General features: G+C 48.9%; 1 protein-coding gene across 1 annotated transcript in view; it reads left to right on the forward strand.

Moving 5' to 3' along the window:
• LMBRD1 (LMBR1 domain containing 1) overlaps positions 1-27755 on the forward strand; it is a 360506-nt gene that overhangs the window by 30940 nt on the left and 301811 nt on the right. The window contains exon 3 of the mRNA XM_069235723.1: positions 13943-14006. Coding sequence (XP_069091824.1) covers positions 13943-14006 — 64 coding nt within the window. The remainder of the gene's footprint in view (positions 1-13942; positions 14007-27755) is intronic.

Consider the following 27755-nt stretch of genomic DNA (forward strand, 5'->3'; position numbering starts at 1 on the left):
TATCTGTCAACAGTTGTGGTGTAGTGTGGTTAGGCTGTATTTTGGCTAATGTGGAGTCCTTCAAGAGACCCCTTGTGGTGGCCCCACCCCTTCTCTGCACAGAGGTTACTGCATCTTTGTTTTCTTCGAAGAATAGCTCAGCATGGGAACATAGGTGTGGTTTGTCCTGTGCATCTTTGTATTGCAAGAGTTCATCCTCCAGGGGTGGTTTTAGGTCTAGGTCTATGTGAATTATTAAATCATGGTTGGATAGCCCACCAGGAATTATTTGGATTTTTATGAGTTGTTCTAGAAGATTGTGCGTTATCTGAAAGTATTCCGTTCTGATTCTGACATTGCAGGGCTAAGAGGTGAAAGTGTTGCCCCTTTCACGTGGATGGGGCACTTTCCAATGCTCTTTTAGAGCGCTGTTTGTATTAGGTCAAGTAGGGTGAATCTGTCCCTGTTGTGACTTGTGTTGGGTATGCCTGGTCTGTCCAGGATAGGGTCCATAGTTGCATTCCAGTATGACTCTGGTGTTGTCAAATGAGGTGAGTAATCTGCCTGTTTGGGAGGGGAATGTTGATTTGTTCCCAACAGGGGCATATATGAATACCACAATAAGGTATGCATTGTGAATACAAAGCTTGGTAAATATGTGCACCCTCCCCGATTTGTAACTACATTCATAAAAACTTAAAAGACAGCAACCTACGTAGTAAAATTTCTACCCGCTCCCATTTTTCTAGATCTTAGCATTCCCTCCCAGGAGGACCTTCTTTAAGAGATGAAACTAGCATGTAGTACTCTGCCCGCCCAGTGTCTCTGAAGCTTGTTGCTCTCTTTTGGGGTAAGGCGGGTCTCTTGCAGAAGTGCTAAGTCCTCTTTCTTATGGTTGAGGAAAGCAAGCACTTTTTTGTTTTATGAAGTAAAGCCATTGACATTGAGATGTCGCTGTTGGTGATCTCTGTAGTCGTGGAGGCATGTGTTCTTATAGCATTCAATTGAGATAATTTTGCGGTGGTTCAAAGTGACAAGCTGATGTCTTTTGGTATCCAATATGTTGGTTGTTTTGGACAGCAGTTGTTAGGTGGAGTGTGCCATCAGTCAAAATAAGTTGGGGTGGATGAGTGGGCAGATCTCACCAAACCGTGGGGAATTACGTCTCCAACAGTAGACCCCAATGTGATGAGCATGGGGTGTTCATAAGCGAACCAGGATATTGTGTGTACACAATAATGTAAATATATCTCACTGGGTTCTCTCGGGACCAAGCATAAAATGTGCTGTATTGCCTCAGTCATGTTTTTTTTTTTTCTTGAGAGGAAAGGTTATGCCTCAACCAGTGGAGACAAGAAGGTCAGGATATGGTAGTCTGGCCTTAAAGGAAGACCTGGACGTATCTATCTTGGTTGAGGATTTCCAGATTGCTGTCTGTTTTATTGAAGTCATTTCTGCCTCACTTTATTTCAATGTAGACATTTCAATAGCATCTTTCTCCTCTATCACTCATTGACTGTATTATTCCCTTGGATCGTGTAAGTACTCTGCTGTCTTTTTGGCTAGGTTTGTACTATACAAATACCACATGCAAATAAAAATACAAAGGAACGACATATAATACTAGAAGTGCAATACTTGAAAAGTATAAGTAATTGCAGTGTGCATCATCCCTGTATCCTGCAGATGTTTGTTTTGAAGGAATGGGACGTGGTGGGCTGCAAGCAAGTCTATGATCATCCCAAAGTGGAATTGTTGCTCTTTTGGGGAGTTAGGTAACTGGACACTGGTTGGTCCTTGGTGGGTATGTGTTGTCTGTCTTTTGCTGGATTCATAGGAGCTGTAGTCTCAAGTTTGATTCATTAAGCTAATACATTGAGAAGGAAATCCATAATGCTTACCTCCAGTCCTAACATAGAATTGCACTCCAGTTCCAATTGACCAGTCTTAAGCTTCCTGAGGGCTGAAATCAGAAAAGGACTCCACTGCATCACCCTGTATCAAGAAAGTCTTGCCACTACAGCTCCACCTTTCCATCTAGGATTTGCTCTAAGGTCTTTAGGACAAGGAAAATAAATAGTTCACCTCCGCCATGCCATGCATTTCTGCCTCTTATTTGAGGAACAGTCACACAGTGAACACCTGAACCCTGTCTCCTGCTATTAGTCAAAGCTCTTTCTCTCGCCTACTTTACTTTCTGAATTCTCGGTGAGTTCTAATGAAAAAGACTAGCTACATGTTTAGACCCATTTTAGAACAAGACCTAGACAGTCTGCAGAAAGATCACTTTGGTGTTTACCTTCTGAAGTTTAAGAGAAGGAGCTTCTGTCCATGGTCTGAGATGCTACTTTCGACAAAGGTCGGCTTGATTTGTGGCAGTTAAATTTCCTTGACTTTTAACTTAAGCCAGCTCAAATATGTTTACAAAGTGCGTGGCAAAATAGCGGTGAAAGTCTTTGCTATCCATGTTTAAGTTGTATTCATTTTATTTACTTGCTTAGGGTATTTACAAAGTGCTGTCCAATCCATTTCGGTTACTTAAGAACGCTGATCATTCCTAAAATTAGTATAAACCAGTAGCAGCGTAAAACCGTATCAGCTGTCTGACAAGTTGCCCATCTTCTTTTAACAACTTTATTTTTTGGGACTTTTCAAGTTATGTATGCAAGGAATACCATGCCAGTGATTGTTTATGCAGATAAAGCAAAAGAATAAAGTGTTCTATCTTCTTTAATGTGTTCAGTCGTTCTCCCTGTCTTTACTGTATGGAGGGCGAGCTATTTAATATGTGTTTTTCTAGAACTTTTTTCCCTTTCCTCGCGCCTGTATTTTGTGATGCACTACATAAGATGCACAATTTACCACAATATGCAGTCATTATTTGTGAAGTTAAACCAGTATAACGTGAACTCGATGCCTTTTCTCTCTCCTTTCAATGGTAGCAATTCACAGCTGTTTGAAGGATTAATTAGGTTCCAATGCGCCCAAACCACTGGGAGACTGTAACCTCGAAAGACGGTTCTTTCTGTGCTGCAAATGGTGATGATAGCGTTGTGGGCCTGCAGAATTGCTGCCTTATAAGGATTACTTTTCTCATATATACTTCACGGATCAACATGCTTGATTTTTCATGCACAGCCACCCAAAAGATGTTCATTTCTAGCTTGAAAGCAGTTAGCAGATTATCTACTGTGACTAACCTGACAACTGGATTGAAGGCATTGAAATAGCTAGAGTTGAATTGAGTTTTTGTACAAAATGTACCTGCATTATCTTTCTCATACGGCGATGTATTTTTGATGAAATCTTGGATAAATGCTGATTTGCTCCGCTGGAAACGCTTTACCATGTGCACTCAAGAAAACATCGCATGAACTTTTCACTATCATTGTTCTGTAGGCAGTAGACACTGCAAGTTTATAGTAATTCTGTGGTTCAGAGTATTCTGAAGCATGTATAATTTGTTTTCATAAATAGTATTTTAAAAACTACTCTTTGCCCTTAACCAAATATTTTACTTGAATTTAATCTAGAGAGGCTATCTCATAGAGTTTGAATCCTTGCATCTAAGCTTGGGAGTCACCCATACTCCTTTCCCCAGGGCTCTAATAAAGCAAGATGTCTTGTGATCCAGAATAAGAGCATTGATGTCCAATAAAGCAGGAAAAAGAAGGAGAAGGTGGGTACCCCATTCTCTTTCTGATAAGGAAAGCTTTTGGGAAATTCAGGCCCATCCTCAATCACAGTAGAGTATATTCCTGTATAAGGATGATACATTTTCGAATGGTCATACTACATCAGTCATTCTGCTGATTTCAGAGACTTCCTATTTGCCACAGATTAGCCGGATGCTTTACCTACATGTTATTTTCCACCTGGCTCATCAAAGGTTTCTTCAGCTTGTAGTGGAAGATTTCCATTTCCAATTCAGCGCTCTGCCATTCAGGCTAAAATGCACTTCTTGGGTGTTCATAAAATTGTTGGCTCTTCTAATAGCCATTCTTCACCAGGAGAGGATATGTGCCAAGCCCTACCTGGACATTTACTTTTTTTTAAACAAACGTTATTGGTTTTCATTATTTTAACTCAGCATTAGTTCTACAGTATGCTGTAATCATGTCATATACCCATCCGTCTTACAACATGCTGTTTCCCTAATCCCCTCCTCTTCCCTCCTTTCCCCCTTCCTGTTCCGCATCCCCTTAGGTACAGGTGTCAGCGTAACGTATTGCTATGGTGTGTTCCCCTTTTTCACAAATCTAATCGTGTAGGTGCATATTTATGTTGGGGCAGTGACCTCCAGATACATGTCTATGGTATATCATGTCAGCAGTCTGGGTCAGTGTTGGGGAACACATGGCGATGCCCCGGGTGTGGTCTCTGGTGAGGATTGGCCAGTGTCTTATAAGCAATCTACCAGCAGCACCCAGGAGTAGAGTGACTATCCCGCTACTCGGACATTTGAGTAAGCCTTGTCTTCCTATCACTACCATTGGCAATTGAAGTGAGCAAAGGAAGTAAATTAAATATTAAATTGGAATGAAACAGATTCTTAGGCCTCACAATTTCCCTATGCCTTTATTCTCTTATCTGTAAACATTAGGAGTGCTTAGAGATAAACTCAGCTAAAATAGCGACTACTTTGAAAAAGAAAATCCTTGTTAAAGACTCCCAACAAGATGTGCTATTCAGTGAGTTGAGCAGACACAAACACTCCACCTCCACTGCTAGACATATCTGATAGAGACTTCTAGTTACAGATACTTTACCTTAGAATTTCCCCCAGACACAAGACTGGATCCAGAGATTTTTCTTCTAGCAGTACCCTTGCGTTGGTCGACTCCGCATACGTCGTTGGTGTTGTGGTCGCAATGATGACATTGCGGTCATATGTAGGTGCCACCACGATGCTCTGACATCAGTTCTTTTCTTTCCGCCCCAGCCTACGCAAGATCTGGAGAGAGCTGTCCTCGGTCGTTTTTTGACTGAATTCGACCTTTTTGTCGAATGCTTGATACTTTTTTGGGTGCGTCGAGGATGTCACTGAACATAACTTTTAAGCCGTGTGACTCCTGTCACCAAATGACTTCAGTGACGGATCCGTACCTTGTATGTTTGTTTTGCCTGAAGTGCGTCCACGACCTGAAATCGTGCTCCGAGTGCCGGGCCATGAATCTGAAGACTTGAGGGATGAGGTCCCTAAATCTCATGGTGGCCCAGCGCTTGACTTCGTGTCGCTCCTGATCTCAGTCGAGAAGGAGGTCACGAGACCTCTTGCGGAGCCATCACAACTGTTCTTCATTCCATTTGAAGTCCCTGGGACATTTGGGTAACAAGAAGAAAAAGTTGAAGAACACCTAACGTTCTTTGACTTCACCCTGTCACTTGGATGATGCGACGCGGGAAGAGCATCGACACTCTAGGCCTCTGTCTTCGGAGCATGTTTCTAGGCCGACTCCGTGCCTCCCGGAACTTCTGGGAACCGGAGCAACCCCTGCCCAACCTAAGGAATTCTATGAGGCCATGTGCCTCATATTTCAGCAGAACGACCCCCCTGCGCCACCTTCGGGCCCAGGAGGTTGGCGGGAGTCTCCTCTGGTTCCGCGCCAGCGACTTTGGCCTCAGCTCCGGAGTTCCACTCTGGATCTGTTGTCAGATCTGTACTGGAGCCCGTTGTGCCAATGTGACATCCCAAGGCTCTGGAAAAGACATCAACGCTGCCAATGTAGGTCAGGCCCACAATCAACGTCAAGCCCATACTTATACCTGACTCTGACCCGGAGGCGAACCAACTTCTCTCAACGCCGATGCCACCTTCGACAGGGCCTACATTCCCCAGGTTGGATCATGTCACCTATTCTTATGGGTACCGATATGGGGAAAGTGTGGAGAGGTCCCTGGACCCTTTAGAATTCCAGCTGCAAGACCCTGAAATGGACTGGGCATAGGAATTGGGCAAATCGATAACTACTAAAGGATAATAAACTAAGTTTATTATCCTTCTGTTGTTACAGGGATGGAACAAGACGATCGCCCGCTGCCATCAGCATGCAATGAATGACCCGAAATTCCATACCTAACATCCTACCCCTAATAGCCTTGTCATCCAGGCTTTTTCTTCCTCTGGCGCATTTCGATCTGCACCTCCGGATAGGGAATCGGAGAGACTGGATCAACTTAGGAACATTTTTTCTCTTCCTCCAGTCTGGCATTGTGGCCAGTGAACACTGCATGCTTTTTTGCCGTTATTCCCATACCCTATGGGATACGGTTGCGCAGGTGCTGCCACAGTTCCTGAAGGAGACCTGGGCCATACTCTCCCAAGCTGTTGCTGACGGGAGTGATGCAGCCAAGTTGACTATACATTGTGGGCTGGATACGACCAACTCACTGGGCAGAATGGTTGGGTCTATGGTGGCCTTACGGTGCCACACCTGGTTGAGGACATCTGACATTTCGGGTGGATGTTCAACAGTCATTCATGGACATGCCCTTCAATGGCACCCTTCTCTTTTTGGAGCCAAAGCGGACTCTGTGCTTGAGTGCTTTAAGGAGTTCCAGGCAATGGCTTGGTCCCTTGGCCTCACAGCTGCTCCTTGCCCCCCACAGTCTACTTTTCGTCCCTTTCGTGGCTATGGAAGGGGCACCCAAATGTGTCCATTCCTATCCAGCCACTGTGCCAAGCATGCTGTACAGCCTCTGCGTGGCCACAGACATGGGATCCCACATGCTTGCTGATCAGGGATCAAGTGGTCCGCTCAGTCCACTTCTGCTCCCACTGCAGTCTCCAACCCTTCCTGGTCTGTAGCTCCATCCTGGACCAGTTGGTGGCAGGATCCACCATCACCTCCCCCACTGGGAATCTATCATGACGGGCAGGTGGGTTGTGCAAATAGTCCAAAGGGGTTCCTCCCTCCCCGCGTAGACTGCCCCTCCGGCCATGCCAAGACCACTCCTCCAACCATGCCACGATCCTACGACTGAATGACGGAGGATCCCCTGGCACTTCTTCACAAGGAGATTACAGCTCTCTTTGCCAGTTGAGCAATAGAGAGTGTCCCTGTGCCAGAAGTAGGTGGTGGTTATTATTCCCGCTTCTTGTTAGTGCCCAGAAAGGACAAGGGCCTTCTTCCTGTCGTAGTCCTCCGGTCCCTCAATCTTTTCATCAAAAAGGATAAGTTCAAAATGTTCACTCTGGCTTAGGTCCTATCTACCTTGGACCCTGGAGACTGGAAGGTACCATTGGATTAGCAGGACGCTTACTTTCATGTTCCCTTCCTGCCTGCTCATAAACGTTACTTGTGATTCATGGTAGGTCATGAGCACTTTCAGTTCACCGTGCTACCCTTTGGCCTTACCAGCGCCCCCAGGTGTTCATGAAAGTGATGGCAGTGGTTGCAGCTCATCTGTGCCAGCTAGGGGTTTGATTCTTCTCCTACATCGACAACTGGCTGTTAAAGGTAGGTTCGCCCCAGGCTGTCGTCTCCCACATCCAGACGTCAGCGAACCTCCTGCTGGGGCTCCCTATACACATGGCGAAGTCACACCTGACTCCCTCTCAGACGCTCTCTTTCATTGGAGCTGTTCTGGACCCAGTGCAGTTTCGGGCCTAACCTCATGAAAAGCAAATCCAGGATATTCAGGCTATGAGAACGATGTTTTGGCCTCTATCCTGGGTTTCGGTGAGAATGACTCTTAGGCTGCTGGGCTTCATGGCCTCCAGCATCCTGTTGGTGACACATGCCAGATGGCATATGTGAGCTCTGCAGTGGGACCTGAAGTTCCAGTTGGGGCAGCATCAAGGGAATCTCTCCGACATGGTCCAGATCTTGGAAGGAACTGCACAATATCTGCAGTGGTGGCTTTCGAATCACGATTGGGTCAGAGGCAGATCCCTCTCCCATCTTCAGCCAGAACTCACAGTGGTGACAGATGTGTCACTGCTGGGATGGGGCAGCCACGTGGGGGAGGTGGAGATCAGAGGTGTCTGGTCTCCGGTAGAGTCCAGGCTCCACATCAGTCTCTTGGAGCTCAGGGCAATCTGGCTTGCATTGAAAGCTTTCTTTCCCTCTTTTCAAGAGAAAGTGGTGCAGGTGTGTACGCACAACACCACCGCCATGTGGTAATGCAACAAGCAGGGGGAGTGGGGTCGTAGACCCTTTGTCAATAGGCTCTGCACCTCTGGACATGGCTGGAGCGTCAGGGTGCAGCCCTGGTGGTTCAACATCTGGTGTGCTCTCTGAACGCCAGAGCAAACAAACCGAGCCATCAATGCGTGGTCAATCACAAATTGCGTTTCCATCCGGAGGGTAGTGCATGGTCTCTTTTAGCAGTGGGAAGAGCATTGGTTAGATCTCTTCGCCTCTGGAGACAATGCGCAATGTCAGCTGTTTTGCGCATTGGTGTTTCCAAGGCGGCCCTCGCACAACAACGCTTTTTGTCTCGAGTGAAACTCTGGATTTCTGCCAGTGCCACTTCTACCCAGAGCTCTGAAGAAGATCAAGAATAACCAGGCAAAAGTCGTTATTGTGGCTCCGGACTGGGCACAAGGAGTTTTCACCTCTGTCTGAGGTTTTACTGTTCATCCTTTCTCTTGCCCAGCACGGCTCTGCTTTGGGTACCCTGAAAGGCTACCTGTCTGCCTTTCTCAGACTGCAAGATCAACCATCCTTGTTAAAATCTCTCATCGTTGGGATGTTTCTTAAGACTCACTCACATGTTCCCACCTACTCCATTCATAATGCCACAGTGGGATATAAATCTGGTATTTATTTGGGTGTGTTTTGAGCCAGTACATAATTGTCCCTTGCAGCTTCTCTCTTTAAAGACAGCCTTTCTTATTGTCATCACCTTTGTTCGCAGAGTGAGTGAGCTCCAAGCTCTTTCTTCGAAGTCACCATTTCTCTCTGTCCATCCTGACAAAGTGGTGCTTTGCACTAGAGCCTCTTTCCTCCCTAAAGTGGTAACGCCCTCTCATGTAGGCCAGTCTATCACCGTGCCTACTTTTTATACACTCCGCATCCTTCTCATGAAGAGGAGAGACTCCACCGCCTGAATCCAAAAAAAGTGTTGCCGTTCTACTTCAAACATTTCAAAATCTTCCAGGTGGACGATCAACTTTGTTGGTTATGTGGGTGTGAAGACAGGACGGGCGATGCAGAAATGGACCATCTCTCGATGGGTTGTTTTCTACATCAAGATGTACTGCGCTTTGGCAAAAAGGGAACCCCCTTTAGGGTTTGCGTGCTCATTCCACCAGAGCAACAGCTGCAACCACTGCATTGCATGCAGAGTTCCAGTCTTGGACATCTGCTAGTCAGCAACATGGGCATTCCTGCACGTGTTTACAAAGCACTACTGCCTGGATAGTCAGGTCCATAGAGGCAGCTACTTTGGCTTTTCGGTCCTGCAGGGCTTTTTAGTTTGATCTTGGTTCGCAGCCCACCTCTGAGGAAGGTATTGCTTGGATATCTATTCTAAGATAAGGAATCTGCAAGTAGAAGTCTATATCAGATGAACAGGTTACTTACCTTTGGTAATAAATTATCAGCTCACAACACTGTTCTTGAGATGCGATGTGGATCATTGAGGTGCATGTCAATAACAGGAGCAAGTACTAGTTGTTTGCAAGGTGCCTGCTAGTTATGTAATGAAAAAGGATGGATGGGTGTATGACTCTGCCTGATATTGGAGCCCTGCAATCAGTTTGCTCCTCTGCAGAAGTTCAAGAAACAACTTAGGCTCATCTCCTGGACACTATTCAATGCAATCATTTTTTTCAGTGGAAGTACATGACTCTTATGGACATGTTCTTCACGTCTGCAACTACCACTACAGGACATTGTCATTTGGTCTCCGTGCCATGCTCTGGCCTTCTAAGGCCCTGTGTTTGTGGGTGCCTTCCTGTGGTAGTAGCCCTGCCATAACCAAAAGGAATCTGAAAAATCTAGGGTTCTCAGTAAAGTACGCCCAGTTTTCCTTGGTGACTTCCAAGAGACCAATCGGAATTTCAAACTGGTGACGACCTTACGTCCACCAAAGAGGGCAATGGCCATCTGCCATGCAGACAGCGTTGTAAATATGATTGTCTGGTGGTTCTAGAGGCTTTTGCCATTTCAGGAATCTTACATAGAGGGTATGTTCTCCATGCCAGTCATCACAGGCATTCCCTATCATTCCAACAGGCAGATCATGAGGAACAGCCCAAGCCTTTCCCAACCTTGTACCCTGTACCCAGCTTTGCAAAGGTGGACCCACACTCCCAAACTGTTTTTGAGAAACCCCTTATTCACAAATCACAGTCTGCATGGTGAGAAATCCCTTATTCACAAATCACAGCCTGCATTAACTTACCAGAGAACATTTAGTGTGGGTCAGGTCATATTAATATCTTCTCATGAATGTGTTGAAGCTAAAGGTAGTCCTTATACCATTTGAAACCCTCCTTGCCAGTGGTGTTATCCAGCGTTGAAGTGATCTAAACAGATAATTCCACAGCCCTCTTCTAACAAGGAAGTAAGGAATCGCAGAACCTGGCATTTGTGCTAACTGACCATAGACATATTGGAGTATGTTTTACAGAAATACATGTTCCATTAATCTTCTACATTGTGGTGATTGACAGAACCAGAGTAGACAGCCTGAGCAGATTCCTTGACTGTCTACACAAGTTGGAAATTCCTGAGGAAGTCCTTGACCCCGTCTCTATGGCATGGGGTCATACAATCATAGATTCCTTTGCCACATGCTTATACAACAACTGCCTCACCTTCCACCAACCTAATAGAGAACTCTGATCAACCCCCCTCATCCTGGCCCACGTTTCCCGCATCCACCATGAACGACTCTGAGGGCGATCCTTCTCCTACCTCACCTCCAAGTCATGGAACGACCTCCCCCTTCACCTATGCACATCCCCCTTGCTAAAGGACTTCAGAAAACGGCTCAAGACCTGGCTTTTCAACCGCCATCTCCCCCCCGGGGCCAGACTCGCAGCACCACCACAGTGCCTAGAGACCCCCCAGTGCGACAAGCCAGCGCTCTTCAAGAACCCCCTGATTGATTGATTATTTTCACCACCAGTTAGAGGATCTTCGTAAAGCAGTAAAGTGCTGAAGACAGTCCGAAAGGGGGTGTTAAGAACTCGAATATTTCAGCCCTCCAGAGGAACTGAAGGAAGCGCCTGTGTGGCAGAATGATTGGGAGAGTAAGAAAGGCATCCTTCAGGTCTAATCCAGTTAAATGACTGGAGAGCATCCTGCAAAAGACGGATCGCTTCCATCTTGAAGTGACAGTACACCAGCCACTCGTGGAATTCTCAAAGGTTTATTATGGATCAGTGAGACCTCATCGCCCTTTACGACTCGGAAGATGTTGCTTATAAAGCTGTTGGGATGAAGCATAGGACAGATTGCCTCTTTTTCAAGAAGGGCTTCGACCTCTTAGTCTGTGAGATCACACTGTGCTAGGGAAAAACAGATTGGTTGCAGGTGTGCCACTTGTCATGGTGAACCATAGAGCTCAGTGAAGAACCCATGTGTCCGTGGTGATGGACTCCCACATGTGAAGGAAAAAGCAGCAGCAGACCCTCACTTTTAGTTGGAAAGAAAGACAATCACTCACTGTTGGTGGAGGAGTTGGAGGTATAGCCCTTGAAAGCACCTCTCCTGTGGTAACGCCCTATGGTGGGGAGTTGTGCGGAGAAGTGGCCAGCCGAGTGGCCCCGCCATGACTGACTCCTTGGAAAACACGTAGGTTAAATATGTGCTTGATTGACGTTTGCCCCTTGTCCAGCTACAAGAAGGTAGCCACAAACTTCCCTAGTTCTTTGATGAAAGGGTCTCTGAAGAGTCCTCCTTTGGGCTACAATTCCTTTCCTCCGATGCCGTCAGGGCACCTAACTTAGGGACCACCAAAATTAGTATTGAGCAACACATCTCAGTAGAGAGGGCGCAATCAGCGTTGCCTGAGAAAATGACCCTCTGGTGAGCTTAGGAAGCAGGAAACCTTGGCCTACTTAGCCATGTTCGATATGTTAGTCATCGGACCCACCGCGTCCAGGAGCTTGTTCTGCATGCCTATCAGGAACGGTCTATCCCTTTCTTGGGGTCCTTGATGACCTTGGCCAGATTATTTTCCATCTTGGTAAGGGTTACTTTCCCACCCAGAGTAGGTCTGTGTCATTCAGCTTGCAAGTGCTGTGTGCCTCTTTCTCCAAGGGTTTTCGGAGGTGATTAGCAACATACTTTGTCACTTTACTAACTGGAGCCCATTCTGTTGAACAGGGGGTGGATGATGTTGTCCTGGTCCAGCGTGTCAAACATCATGTCAAAGGGAGCGTGCTCTGAGGAGTCGGTGGGTGCAGAAAGGTGGCAAGGTTCAAAGGGCCTGCCTCCTCATCTGAATTCCCACGGGAACCATCACCATTCCCCAAGTCTGGCGAAATAGGCTGTGAGCCATCCAGGGACTCACCAGAGGAGCCATAGGTCCCGGGGGGAGTGAGAAGAGGGGGTGGGTTTTGGGTTAGGGCCAGGAAGGCTCATTTGAGGCGTCCAAAGGCGTCCTGCTCCACCCCAGGAAGTTTACGTTTTGAACGAGACAGCACCTGTTCAGGGGTAGTCTATGGGTGAGAGGCTCTCGCATAACCATCAAGAACTTTGTTATGGAGGTGTGTTCCATGGGGGCAATAGCCTCCGCAGCCACCCTATGAATAAAGCTGTCAACAACCTCACAAAAGTAGTCATCCCAAGGAAGGAAGTACAGCACCTCCTTTTCCACATACATATTATCTGATGACGGCATGGCTACTTATATGGCAACAGTGGAGCTTTTTAAATGTGGTACTGGGGTTCCAGTGAGGTTTTGAAGAGACCGAAGGCCTCCAATCAAAGGGTTTTCTGGCTCCACGGACACAGCACCAACTAGTACACTGGGTAGAGCCTGGGACAGTGTCCCTCAGAGTGCAAGTACGGCTGTTAACCAGGTATGACCACACAGGGCATTATTGAAGCAGTGGGCTTTGAAGGCACTAGAAATTAATAGCCTGTCAAGTAAAGACCATAGAGGCTTACAATGAGCATACAGACCCCACGGGGTATAGGAAAGTATACTAGTTGCAAAATAGCCCTTGAGGGTATTAATTAATGACCCTCACGTGAGACAGTTGCCCATGCCCATACAGACCCCATAATACTGGACCGTGAAGTCTACAGGCTTGAAGGGGTGGGTGGGTTGTTTGGGCACAAGGATGTCACGGCTCACGTCTCCTGTCAAAAGGAACTCTGAAGACGTGTACAGTCGAGCTGAGGGGGCTGCTCTGAGCAAGCACCACAGCTCCATCTGGTGGTTGGAGCGCCGCAACGCGCATATGGTCTCCAGCCGCCTCCAGACACCACAAACTGCCACGCAAGGAGTTTCGGAGCACTCCCATTCTGCCCAACCTTGCCAAAGAAACCAGAGGCAATATCAAACCATCAGCAAGGCTATACATACCCAAAATAACCGCAAAAGAAGGAAATATAATAGCCCAAACCCAAACCCTGTCAGTGTAAGGGAGCAACACTTATCTGTGGCTGCTGAGAAGCGACGATAAGAGGCGCAGCGTAAGCAGTAAAGGTGGACTATATATGGACTGCCTGGGTTTTGTTTGGTTGCTGACTTTTTCTCTTCTGAGAACACAAAGGATTTTGGAAACTTTCGTTTTTTGTATTAAAGTGGTGCTTAAATAGTTGCTATGAATTCACTATGTAAAGCGAAGTAAAAGATAAAAGCATATTCCTCACCCCGTCCTGACATAGTTTGTGTTTATGAACTTGATGAAAATAGCCATTCTAGGAAATCTGATTTTACAGGTAAATAGCTTTCCCTTTTTCGTTTTGTACGTGCAATAAATAATCAAATTGATCCTTTTTAATGATATTACATTAAATTTAGTCTCTAAATTAAATTTTCATGTTTCTATTAGGACTGGGCTGAAAACAATCTTACAAGAATTCAGATTGAGAACACAGTATTGTATGGCTATTACAGTAAGTATTTTTTGTGAAATCATTTGAAAATCAACTTTGACTCTTCAAATCCAAAAAAACCATAATTTTGGGGTTGTTTATATTATTCTCATATTGTAATCTAAGGGAATGCTGTGTTACACACCAATATGTGTGTATGTATGTATATATATATATATATATATATATATCTATATATATATATATATATAGATATATATATATATATATATATATATATATATATATATATATATGCCATACATACAGAGCTGGCTTTAGCGCTGGTGGCGCTAATTGCAACAATCTTTTTCTTTTTGGACGCTCCCAATGACCTCCGATTCCCTGACTCCCACCCAGTAAAAGTGTGCTCTTAATGTCTCTATACATTTAATTTACTTCAAAGAGCTAGTAAAGGCTAACTTTACTAATCCACTCGGCTATCTACATAAAATTCAAATCTATTATTTGCCGCAGGCATATTAACCCTCTGAGCTACTTTATGGTGAGTCAAATCTGCCACTAGATAAAACTCAGATCTTTCTCTCTAGCAGGAACATTAATCACAAAAGTTACCTTGTCATTTTTATTGCTGCCCGAAAGCTGGATGCCCCTACAATTCCCCTCCTGAGGCCAGTGCCCCCCTCTCGGTCAGTGGTCTAGGGCACTGGTCACTCCACTATATATAGGGAATGCTGTGTTATATAGTGGAGTGACCAGTGCCCTAGACCACTGACCGAGAGGGGGGCACTGGCCTCAGGAGGGGAATTGTGGGGGCACCCAGCTTTTGGCTCAAGTGTGAATTAAATAAACATGTTGTTTTAAGACGGAACATGGTATAAGTCTCATCAGAAGTGACTCAAACAGATGTGTGTGACAGATCCTTTTGTCATGGAAGAACTGTGCCCTGAGGCACTTGAAAGTGATCAGGAATACAAAGCCACGCTGTACATCACCTAACACTGCAGGAAGTTGTATAAGGGCTTCTCCTGCTCAAAGTCGAGGACTTTGTCCCATTACTGCTGTTTGGGTCATTACCACAACAGGTCATCAACGGGATCCAAAGATGTCAAAGAGCCCCTTATCTTGCTTCTGGTCCTCTTCAGAAGATCCAGTTCTACAAGTAATCCCAATGCACCCTGAATTCACAGGGCAGTTGGTGTTGCCACAACAGATTGAGGCATTTAAGGAGTCATTCTTTGAATCTTTGGCACAGTACTGGCTCCCTCAGGGCTCTGGGGTGCCTTTGGGCCACTCAGTCATGTTACCACTTGCAAGTCCACCGGCTGGGCCTCATGAACCTGCTTTGGGGTCTGCTCCCAACTTCAGTGCAAAACCATGCACTACATTATCCCCTCAATATGATAATTTTTAAATGGATCTAGAAGAGGGCAGTGGGCTGGACACTTCCCCTTGACCCGAGCTGGGGTCTTCCCATGGCCTTTCCATGGAAGAGCCGGCCTTATTCACATTTGTCATTAGATAAGAATCTGAGATTATAGATTAACAGTTACCTTCTGTTGAAGTGAAAATCACCATCCTCAAAGGTTTTATAGCCCAGACAGACCTCATCCATTCCTTGCGCCCATTCAATGACACTCTGACCGAAACCCTCAAGGGCACTTTGGCTAAACTCTGCTCCTGCTCACCTGTGTGCAGACAGCTGGCGCAACCTCACAGACCATTTCAGGTTACTCCGCCTTCCTGATGCAGCAATCTACTCCTGAGAGCCTGGTGATATGGGCATCTGTTTCCAGGGTTAACCTCAGTTCTTTTCCTGTGTCCACGACAGAGAGTCAAAGACAAATGAGGCTTTTGGGAAGAGAATAATCTTTTCTTTAGCAAGTCTCTCTCTTAGGTCAGTCAGTGCTAGCCATTTGCTGGGTCTGTACTCCCATGAGCTATGAGACATTGTTAATGAGATCTTGCTAGTCCCAGGACAATTCTGCTGCAGCTTGGCACAGACCATTCAAAATGACCAAGCTTCAGCCAAGTATGTTATATGATCAGGTCTGGATATGACTGACTGTTTAGGGAGAACGGTCAGCACTACTTTGTTGTTCTGACACCACGCTTGAATAAGATCCACAGTCTTTTTTGGACAACGTTCAAGCTGCGCTCACGGATGGGTTTTGACAGGTCTCGCTTTTTGGCTATAAGGCCGACTTTGCCCTCAAGTGCTCTTCATATAAAATAAATACATCCAATGTGCAAATTGTACAGTAGAAGAGTGCAGACAATACAGTGCTAGTGTAGTGTAAGTGAATATATACAAACGTGATACAAAATACAATTTGCATATCTCTGGTCATCAACAGTTTGAAACACAGTTCGTGTTGGAGGATTATATCTGATAGAGACCTTTCTATCGGATATAATATAATGGGATGGGAATATGGAAATGAAGCGTCCTGCAAGTCTAGCGCTACCATCCTGTCTCCTGGGTCCAAGGCAGACAGGACTTGAGCCAGGGTGAGCGTTTTGAATTTCTCTTTCTTGAGGAAGAGATTGAGGCCCGAAGGGTTAGGATAGGACTTAAGCCCTTGTCTTTTTTGGGCACCAGAAAGTAGTGGGAATAACAACCACAATCTACTTCTGACACAGGGACCCTCTCTATGGCTCCCTTGGCCAAGAGAGCCGCGACTTCCTGGAGGAGAAGTGCTAAATGATCCTCTTGTATTGAGCTAAATGTTGGAGGCATGGCTGGTGGCGCAGTCTCGAAGGGGAGAGAGTAGCCCCTTTATCAGGAACCGGGACAGGGGAAGGTGTCAATGGTACGACCGGCATCAGTACAGATCCGGGAGCCGATCCAGAGAGGACTTTGGTGGCCGGAGCTGCTGTTGCGGAACCCGAAGGCCCTCCACCTGAACCCCGTGGGCCCAAAGGCACTGTAGCGGGGTCAGACTGCCCAAAAATGAGGCGCATGGCCTCATAGAATTCCTTCAATTGGGCAGGGGTCCCTCTGGCTCCCGGAAACTCTGAAGCGCCGGGCAGAACCAAAAGCAGGCTGTGAGGGCAGAGGCCTAGAGCATCAACACTCATCCTGCATCACATCAGCCGAGCGATGAGGTGAAGTCAAAGACCTTCCTCTTGAGCGAGACCAGGAGCGATTTAGCACTCTGAGCATGACTTTGGGTCATGGTCGCACTCCAAGCACAATCAGACTCGATGTGGATCCGTCACCGACATCATGCGATGACAGTCCTTGCAAGGTTTAAAGCCGGTCTTTAGGGACATCTCAATGTACCAAAACTTCACCAAACATTTGACAAAAAGGTCGAAGCAATCAAGAAAATGACTAGAGTAGCTCTCTCCGGATCACAGCGTCTATGTACAACTTCCGACATCATCACAGGGACTACGACGCCAACGACGCTCGCGGAGTCGACCAATGCCACCTAATGATGTGCAGGGGTATTGCTCGAAGAAAATTCTAGAATATGGGGGTCATTACAACATTGGCGGTATAAGGCGCTTACCGCCGTGCAGAAGACCGCCAATACACCGCCGCAGCCGCGGTAGACCGCCACAGCAATTATGACACACAGCACGGAATCCGCCGAAATTCAGACACCCACACAACACCACCACACCAAAGGTCAGCGATAAACATGAGGAAACAAATCCTCCACCTCCACGCCAACAGAAACACGCCCATGCTATTACGACCCACGAATCCACGCAGCGGTCATTCAACCGCGGTATTCCATTGGCGGTACACACCGCTGCGCTCAAAATACACACACAGCTCCAAAACACCGCCACATTGGACAATTACAAATACACACACCTGATACACATACACACACCACTCCCACACACCCAACACTATATAAAATACACACCCACATCACCCACAAACCCCTACAACCAGAAATTCTGAGAGAAGGCGAGAGAGAGAGAGCACAGCTATTGACAACCATATCACACAGAGGCACACAACACCATCACCCACACAACATCCACGCACAAAACACCACATACCACTACGCTCACCACACTCATCACCACATACACCACCCCACACTCACACACACCACCCCATGTCACGCCAAAGACACCTCTGCTTCTTCGAGGAGGAGCTCAGGGTCATGGTGGAGGAAATCGTCCGGGTAGAGCCACAGCTATTTGGCTCACAGGTACAGCACACATCAATAGCCAGGAAGATGGAGTTATGGCGGAGAATAGTGGACAGGGTGAACGCCGTGGGACAGCACCCAAGAAATAGGGAGGACATCAGGAAGAGGTGGAACGACCTACGGGGGAATGCGTTCCACGGTCTCCAGGCACAACATCGCGGTGCAGCGGACTGGCGGCGGACCCCCACCTCCTCCCCCACAACTAACAACATGGGAGGAGCAAGTCTTGACCATCTTGCATCCTGAGGGCCTCGGAGGAGTCGGTGGAGGATGGGACACTGGTAAGTCAAATCTTAACTATCACATCCCCCACCCTACCTGCATGCTATCACACACCCCCACCCTCACACCCTCCCCTATCACCCCAAATCCTCACTAATCTACCCATAACACAAACCACCCATCCCAACACCAAGCCCTGCATGACACAACTAAGCATGGTCACCCCTCACTAAAGCATGCTTACTGCACATACCCAGAACACCCCACCAACCATCATCACACAAGCCCCCACACAGGAATGCCTGCACTGGGGTTAAGGCACACCCACCCATTGTACACCATGAAACACACACATGCAATAATCATGTACTTATACCCCTGCAGGAAGCCGAAGGTCCGTCACCACACCAGAGGGCCCAGACAACACCACTCCACCCCTAGAAGAGGCCCACAGTGATGACAGCAGCTCTGCCCCACTGGATCTTGATGACCAGCCCGGACCATCGTGGGCCTCAGAACAGTCGGTTCCCCTTGCCCAGCCACAGCCCAACACTGACCTTCCACCCTCTGGTAACACCAGCACAGCACCCACCCTGCGGGCCCAAACCTCCCAATCCAGGACAGGTCTATCAGCGGTGTGTCCACCACTACAGGGCACCCAGGCTAACCCACCACCCCAACAACAGGGACCTGGGGGCAGTGGTAGTGGGCACACGGTCCAGGGGACGGAGGCACAGTAACACCGGGAAACTGGGAGGGCTGCTGTGCAACAGAGGGAGGACAGGCCAAGGGAACTAACTCTCCACGAGGCCCTCTCCTCCATCATGGGAGCCTACCACCACTCCCAGGAGACGATGGCGACGGTCCTGGACAAGTTGCAGGAGACCCTGCGTCTGCAAGAGGAGCAGTATTTGGGGTTCAGGGAGGAGCTCAGGACCAGCAGCTCCGCCCTGGGCACCATCGTAGGGGTGCTGACGGACATTCAAGAGACCTTGAGGGACACCGTGGCACTCTAAGGGGCCCCTGACACTAGCCAGGACGATGAACTGCCCACCACCTCCGCCGGCGCTAGTGGACAGGAGGCACCGCCACAGGACCAGCACCCCACCCCCTGCAGACGGACAACCACCACGCAAGCGGTCCCTGAGATCCAGGAACAGGACAGAGCAAGATGGCAAGACCCCCGCCAGGAAATAAGACCACCCTGATTGTCCCCCCACTGTCCCACTTTGTTACCCTGTCCATATTCGAACTGCCCCAGCTCCACTTCCAAAGCCCAGATGGCCAGTGCACCTGTGAGTCTAATAGACTGTACTCTGCCATGGACATTCCTCGACCATCACCCATCACCATTTTACAACCCCCCATCATTTTATGAGAACTTAAATAAACACCCTTGAAACACCCAAAAATCTGGAGTCAGTCTATGATTTGGTACTTTGTATTATCAATCACAGTGTCATAATGGGTTACCCATTGTAAGGCTAACATACCTATGTCACACATCACAAGCCCTTGAAGGATGCAAGCAGTTGACACGTAGGTTACCACACTTGTGAAACTGAAATGGAAGGGTGCAACTCAATTAACAAATAGTGAGTGTAATGTAGGTACAGGATAGAGGTAGACGTGTGAAAGTTAATGTAATGTCAAATCAGAAAAATGTTCTCACCTGTGTGTCACTGGAAATATTGCTGTATGACTGACTCCCTGTTGTCGTTTTCTTCTTCCTCAGCTTCATCCTCATCACTGTCCACAGGCTCCTCAGCTGCTACAACTGCTACAACACCGTCATCTGGATCATCCTCCTGCAGAAAAGGCACCTGGCTTCGCAATGCCAAATTATGGAGCATGGAGCAGGCGACGATGATGTCGCACACCTTCTTCGGTGAGTAGAATAGGGATCCACCTGTCATATGGAGGCACCTGAACCTGGCCTTAAGGAGGCCGAAGGTGCGTTCGATAACCCTCCTAGTCCGCCCACGGGCATCATTGTACCGTTCCTCTGCCCTGGGATTCCTCACTGGGGTCAATAGCCAGGAAAGGTTGGGGTAACCAGAGTCCCCCAATAGCCATACACGGTGCCTCTGGAGTTGACGCATCATATCAGGGATGCTGCTATTCCGGATGTAGGCGTCATGCACAGAGCCAGGGAACATAGCATTTACCTGCAAGATGTACTGGTCTGCCAAACAGATCATCTGGACATTCATGAAATGATAACTCTTCCTGTTCCTGTACACCTGTTCACTCCTGCGGAGGGGGCAGGGGGGGGGGGGGACCAGAGCTACATGGGTCCCATCAATGGTACCTATGACGTTGGGGATATGTCCAAGGGCATAGAAGTCACCTTTCACTGTAGGTAGATCCTCCACCTGAGGGAATATGATGTATCTCCTTACGTGTTTCAGCAGGGCAGACAACACTCTGGACAAGACGTTGGAAAACATAGGCTGGGACATCCCTGATGCCATGGCCACTGTTGTCTGAAATGACCCACTTGCTAGGAAATGGAGCACTGACAGCACCTGCACATCAGAGGGGATTCCAGTCGGATGGCGGATCGGTGACATCAGGTCTGGCTCCAGCTGGGTACATAGTTCCTGGCTAGTAGCACGGTCGAACCTGTAGGTGACGATGACATGTCTTTCTTCAATTGTCAACAGGTCCACCAGCGGTCGGTACACCGGAGGATTCCGCCATCTTCTCATATGTCCCAGCGGACGGTGCCTACGAAGGACAACAGCGAAGAACCAGTCACTATTCCTCAAGGTATGTACCCACAGTTACACACAAGACTACACCAGACACAAGACCCTTCCTGTATGTGTGTTGAGTGTAGGCCTAGCTATGTGTGACGCAGTAGTAAATGAAGCCATATGGGCCCCTGAAATGGCGGCTTCCTGACCTCTAAACTGGGACAATGGGATTGTGGGGTAACTGCGCTGGCGTTGCACACCTTCGCGGATAGGCGGTCGTAGACCGCGGCGCAATGCTGCATTGGTTATCATTGGACCCTATGGGTCCCAGGAGCCAATGAACAGGTGCGCCGGTGGTGATGATGCACACCGCCGCGGACGTCACCGCCATTTTCTATCTGTTCAATCACTAGATACCTGTCCTTCGACAGGAGAGGACCTACACTGCTAGTGCTGCTGTGACCTCGGTCTGGAAGCGACAATGGCTGCTGCGTCTGGGGAAAGGGCCCCTGCCTTCACTGCACAGGAGTTGGAGAAACTTGTGGATGGGGTCCTCCCCCAGTACACGCTACTCTACGGTCCTCCAGACCAACAGGTTAGTACACAGGGAGCACTCCGGTGGTGGTTTCTGGACCAGCTAGGCCTGGGTGGAGAGGGCTGGGTGGAAGAGGGAAGGGGGCAGAGTACATAGAACATTAATGCATGTGAATGAATGGGCCACATGGCCAGAGTAGGGAGGGGGCCACTCACATTGACGGTGCAGTTGGTAATGACTGTTCCTCTTCCCTTGTGCATGTCATGTAGGTCAGCGCCCACCAGAAGAGGGACATTTGGCGTGCCATCGCCAAGGAGGTCCGGACCCTGGTGGCCCACCAGAGACGGGGCACCCACTGCCGGAAGAGATGGGAGGACATTCGCCGCTGCAGCAAGAAGACGGTGGAGGCTCAGCTGGGGATGGCCTCCCAACGTGGGAGGGGTGCCCGTCGCACCATGACCCCCCTGATGTTCCGGATCCTGGCGGTGGCCTATCCGGAGTTGGATGGGCGCTTGAGGACATCACAGCAGACACAAGGGGGTGAGTACAACCTCATTCTGCGGACTTTGCGTGCAGTGGAGGTGTCTGGGTGGGGGAGGTGGGCTGTGGGTGTCCCTAGGCCAGGGCGAATTCGGTAGGCAAGGCCCCTCCGTAATGTAGGCCATGTGGCACTCAACCCCACCTCAGCAGAGTGCCAAGTTGAGGTATAGTTGCCCCTGTGGCATCCATGTGCGCAGATGTCCACCATTGCCATGTAGGCCATATCCTAGAAATTGCATGTGCAGAGGGCAGGAGCACGGCGTTATGCAGGGGGCTGCTGCGTCTGTCTTGTCCGCCAACGGTAGCGGAATGCCATGCACTAAAACTCTTTCTTCTGTCTCCCCCCCTTTTCCTGCTCTCCCTGTCCTCTTGTACATCAGCATCATCAGGTGGAGGTACAGTGGCACCGGAGCACGAGGGAGCTGCATCCCACATGGCCATGGAGGGCCACACCACAGACTCTGAATGCACCAGTGGGATGGAGGGCGAGGGGAGCTTCACGTCGGCCACCGGATCACCAACCAGCGACACGGACTCGTCCACCGATGGGAGCTCCCCTGTGGTGGCGGCACCATCTGTGCGCCCCACTTCTACAGCTACTGCTGCCACCTCCCCTACGAGCACCGCCCTCCCAGCAGCCCCTCAGCGTTCGCCCCGTGCCCGCTCACCCAGGAGGGTGGGCATCACCTTCGCCCCAGGCACCTCGGCCCCTGCCCCAGTCACCCCAGCTGCCCTCAGTGAGGAGGCCATTGACCTCCTCAGGTCACTCACTGTTGGGCAGTCTACCATTGTGAATGCCATCCAGGGTGTAGAACGAGAGTTGCAACATGGTAATGCATTCATTCTGGTCAGGCTGTCCTTCAGCGAACCCTGCAATCTCTGGCCTCAGCACTGATGGCAGCCATTGTCCCTGTGTCCTGCCTCCCCCCTCCAACTTCCTCCACCCAGACCCAATCCCCTGTACCCCAGCCCATCCCAAGCACACCTACAGACCAGCATGCACACAAGTCAACACACACAAGTAGCTCAAGCAAACATAGGCACCACACACACCATAGGCACTCACGCAAGCCTCACCCACATACAGACAAAGCAACATCCACTGTCTCCACTGTGTCCCCCTCCTCCTCCTCTTCCCCCTCCTCCTCTTCTCCCTCCTCCCTCCCAGTCTTGTCTACACACACACCTGCATGCGCCACATCTACAGGCACTAGGACTCGCACCAGGACACCCAGCACCACAAGCCGCTCACCTGCACTCACCACCTCCACTGCCATTTACACGTCCCCTGTGTCCTCTCCCAGTGTGTCTATGACGCCCCCTCCCAAAGTACACAAACGCCGGCAATCACTCACCCAACATTCATCCACCTCACGACAGCCTCCAGTATCTGCACCTGCACCCAAAACACCTAAAGTGACACCTCCTACAACCACCTCCTCTTCCTCCACTCCCAGACCCCCTCCAGCTACCCATCCCAGTGTCCGTCAGAAACTGTCCCTATGTCAAATTGACCTTTTTGCCCCCACCCCCCCCTCCAATTCATCAGTCCTGTCGTAGCGCCTCAGCCAAAAGCCTCCAATACCATTGGTGCGTGTTCAAGGTTTGTGGAGTGCACCGGCCACCAGGGCAGGCAGTAGGACCCGGAGCCAAGGCACTGGCAGCCCACCCCCTGTAAAGGCTCTAAAATTGGAGAGTGGCCGACGGGACCGTGTTAAGACTCCTGGTGGGACAACAAATGACATGGGTTCGAAGGGGATTGGTGAGTCAGCTGTAACTCCAACAAAGGTGGGGAAGGTCCAGAGGAAATCTGCCCAGCCAGTTGTGAGTGTCACGGCGGAGAAGTGCGTCATGATTTCCGGCGGTCCAGACACAACCGCCAGCACCGTCGTCACTGGTCCAGAGATCACCGCCGGAGTCACAGCCCAGGAGGGCCCAAGTATTGTCAGTGGTCCAGAAACCAGCGCCGGAGTCACAGCCCAGGAGGGCCCAAGTATTGTCACTGGTCCAGAAACCACTGCCGGAGTCACAGCCCAGGAGGGCCCAAGTATCGTCACTGGTCCAGAAACCACCGCCGGAGTCACAGCCCAGGAGGGTCCAAGTATCGTCACTGGTCCAGAAACCACCGCCGGAGTCACAGCCCAGGAGGGCCCAAGTATCGTCACTGGTCCAGAAACCACCGCCGGAGTCACAGCCCAGGAGGGCCCAAGTATCGTCACTGGTCCAGAAACCACCGCCGGAGTCACAGCCCAGGAGGGCCCAAGTATCGTCACTGGTCCAGAAACCACTGCCGGAGTCACAGCCCAGGAGGGCCCAAGTATCGTCAGTGGTCAGGAGACCACCGCCGGAGTCACAGCCCAGGAGGGCCCAAGTATCGTTACTGGTCAGGAGACCACCGCCGGAGTCACAGCCCAGGAGGGGCCCGGATGCCACAGCCCCGCTGGGCAATGATGGAACGTCATGCCACCCACCAATGCCCATTGTAGAGAACGTCATGCCACACACCAATGTCCGTATCAGAACCGGCATGTCAAAGCACCTCTGAACAGTCCAGAACGGCCATGGCAAAGCACTGCTGAACAGGGCAAAGACCGCCATGGCAAAGCACCGCTGAACAGTCCTGAACCGCCATGGCAAAGCACCGCTGAACAGGGCAAAGACCGCCATGGCAAAGCACCGCTCAACAGTCCTGAACCGCCATGTCAAAGCACCGCTGAACAGGGCAAAGGCCACCATGGCAAAGCACCGCTGAACAGTCCAGAACCGCCATGGCAAAGCACCACTGAACAGGGCAAAGACCGCCATGGCAAAGCACCGCTGAACAGTCCTGAACCGCCATGGCAAAGCACCGCTGAACAGGGCAAAGACCGCCATGGCAAAGCACCGCTGAACAGTCCAGAACCGACATGTCAAAGAACCGCTGAACAGGGCAAAGACCGCCATGGCAAAGCACCGCTGAACAGTCCAGAACCGCCATGTCAAAGCACCGCTGAACAGGGTTAAGACCGCCATGGCAAAGCACCGCTGAACAGGGCATGCACCGTGTAGGAATGAAGAGGCCGCCACATCAGGCATCCTTCTCCCATGTGCAGCTGGGACAGTGACAGGACATGAACTTTCACGGGGAGACTCATCCAGTCTGGGCACCAGTCCCACCCAGTACCAGTAGAGAACTGCATCTACTTGAGAGACTGTGGCTTTGCACTCCCCTGGATGGCACAGTGGGCAACCCACCCACTGTAGAGACTTGAGAGACTGTGGCTTTGCACTCCCCAGGATGGCACAGTGGGCAACCCACCAACTGTAGAGACTTGAGAGACTGTGGTTTTGCACTCCCCAGGATGGCACAGTGGGCAACCCACCCACTGTAGAGACTGTGGCTTTGCACTCCCCAGGATACATCAATGGGCATGGAGCCCCGTCGTGGATCTGGCTTCGTATTCATGTGGCTGAGGTGCCCCCCCTTCCCTTCCCCCTGAGGTGCCTGTAGTGTTTCTATCTGATGCCCCGGCAGTGTTCTCTCCGATTTTGGTCAGGTATAGTTTGTGGGCCTCGCCCATGCATTTTTGGACTGTTGGTGCACAGACATTGTTGTGTACATATCTGCACTACTTCTCGGATTGTATGTGTAAATAAGAGTGATTTTGAGATATATATACATATCTGTATATTTTTGTATGACATGTATATTGCCACATTACAATGTTTGCCCGAAATTCGCTTTGTGTTTTCATTCTTCCGGGGGGATTGTGGGTTGTTATTGTGATTTTTGGGACTGCATTGGTGTGTATGTTGTAATATGCGAGGGTGGGGGAGGGGGTGTTTGTTGGGTGTCCCCCTAACTTTTGCCTCCCCCTCCCCCGTGTCGTAGGTGCAGTACTCACGGGTGTCTTCTGCGCCTACGTAGCTGTTGGTCGTAGAGGAGCAGAAAGACCAGGGCAGGTAGGATTTGTAATTCGGGCTCCATGGTGTCCTCCTTCCTCGTGGGATGTGTTCAGGTAAGCGTTTTCCCATAGCAAAAGCTGTTTCCGCCGTGTTTTTATCCATGGGGAATCCGCCCCGGAAAAGGTGGCGGATTGGCGGGTTGTAATAGTGTGGGCGGTACATTGTCTCCCGCCTGTCTGTTGGCGGTAACCGCCGTGCTGCTTGTCTGTACCGCCGTGGCGGGCGGTGTGTTAAAGTGGCTGTCTTTGTTGGCGGTTACCGCCAGGGTCATAATTCCCTTTTTTTGTCCGCCGGGCCTGTTTGCGGTATTTACGCAGCTTTAACACCATCCGCCAGGGTTGTAATGACCACCTATGTCTCTACCAGAAATGTCGTTACCAAAGGCAAGTAACTTGTACATTATTGCATGTGTTCCTTCAATGTGATTCTGTAACCAGGGAACAGGATGTTGATGTTTTGACTAATTAATCAGTTTTAGGGTCTCACTAGAACCAATGTCCTCTGTCTAAAGCACCTAGACCATCAGTAAGTACCCATACAAAAAGTCACAAACATCCTCCAGGGGAACACATCTCTCCAGAAATTTATATTACTATGAAGTGAAATATAATTTCTACCAAAGAGTGAAGTGTTGGGTCTTGACTAATGTTCGTATGATTATATATCAACATAACACTAATCATCATACAATTCAAATGAATACCTTGAAGTTAGACTTTGGATATTCCTGGAATGAGTCCCATTTATACCCCTTTTGACCCACTGCACAGCTGTCCACTGTCTTCTCACCCTGAACTGAAAACTGTTGTTCTTATTGTGATTACTTCAGCTCACTGCATGTGTGCACTTCAAGCTATATCAGTCCAGCTGTCCTACATCATCTTCTTCCTGGACAAATTGGTGTTGAGAATAGAGTGCCCTTTATACCGAAGGATGTAATTTCCTTTCACACTACGCAGTCCATCACTTTTGCCACATTATTTGCCTCACCTCACCCTTCGAAAGAGGAGTAGAAACTGAATCATTTGGATCTCTAAAGAGTGAAGAGCTTTTACATTGGTAGTACCAAGGACATTGGGTGGATGGTCAGCTGTTTGTGGTGGTCTCCTGGCAAAGAAAGGCAGGGCAATTGTTTTGCTTTACTGCTGACTGAACCAAAATACACACACTGAAAGTAGTCAAAAAGATTCTCTGGAATGTACTTCTTAATCTGAAGAAGACATTTATTATATCTTTCGGCAAGGCTTGTGAAGGAAGGCCTGTATAATCGAAGAGTGTACTTTTAAAATGTGCAACAATAAAGTAAGACCATGTACAAAGAATCTTCAATCTATAAACATCAAATATTTACATGGAAGGATACAGATATGTTTATAGATTCATACACAATGCAAAGCAAATAATTAATAAAAATGCATAACCGTAGGGCCTGTCTGGTGCTTCATCTTTCTCCTGCCAGCAGTTCGATGACCCCGTTTGGCTCAAACGAGAAAGCGAGAACTCTACGCTCACGGGAAATATATTAGGCATTCGACGTCTAAAATCCTGATTGAGGTCTCTCAATTCCCCACTGTTGACCTGGGTCTCTTATATATCTTAAACGAGGAAAGGGCTTTCTAGAAAAAACCCTCCTGCTGTGCAAGAAGTATTAAACAATGCTAGCTATTTTAAGTCCAGGTTGAAAGAAACA

Source organism: Pleurodeles waltl, chromosome 5 (assembly GCF_031143425.1).
Source record: "Pleurodeles waltl isolate 20211129_DDA chromosome 5, aPleWal1.hap1.20221129, whole genome shotgun sequence".
In the NCBI taxonomy this organism is placed as follows: Eukaryota; Metazoa; Chordata; class Amphibia; order Caudata; family Salamandridae; genus Pleurodeles; species Pleurodeles waltl.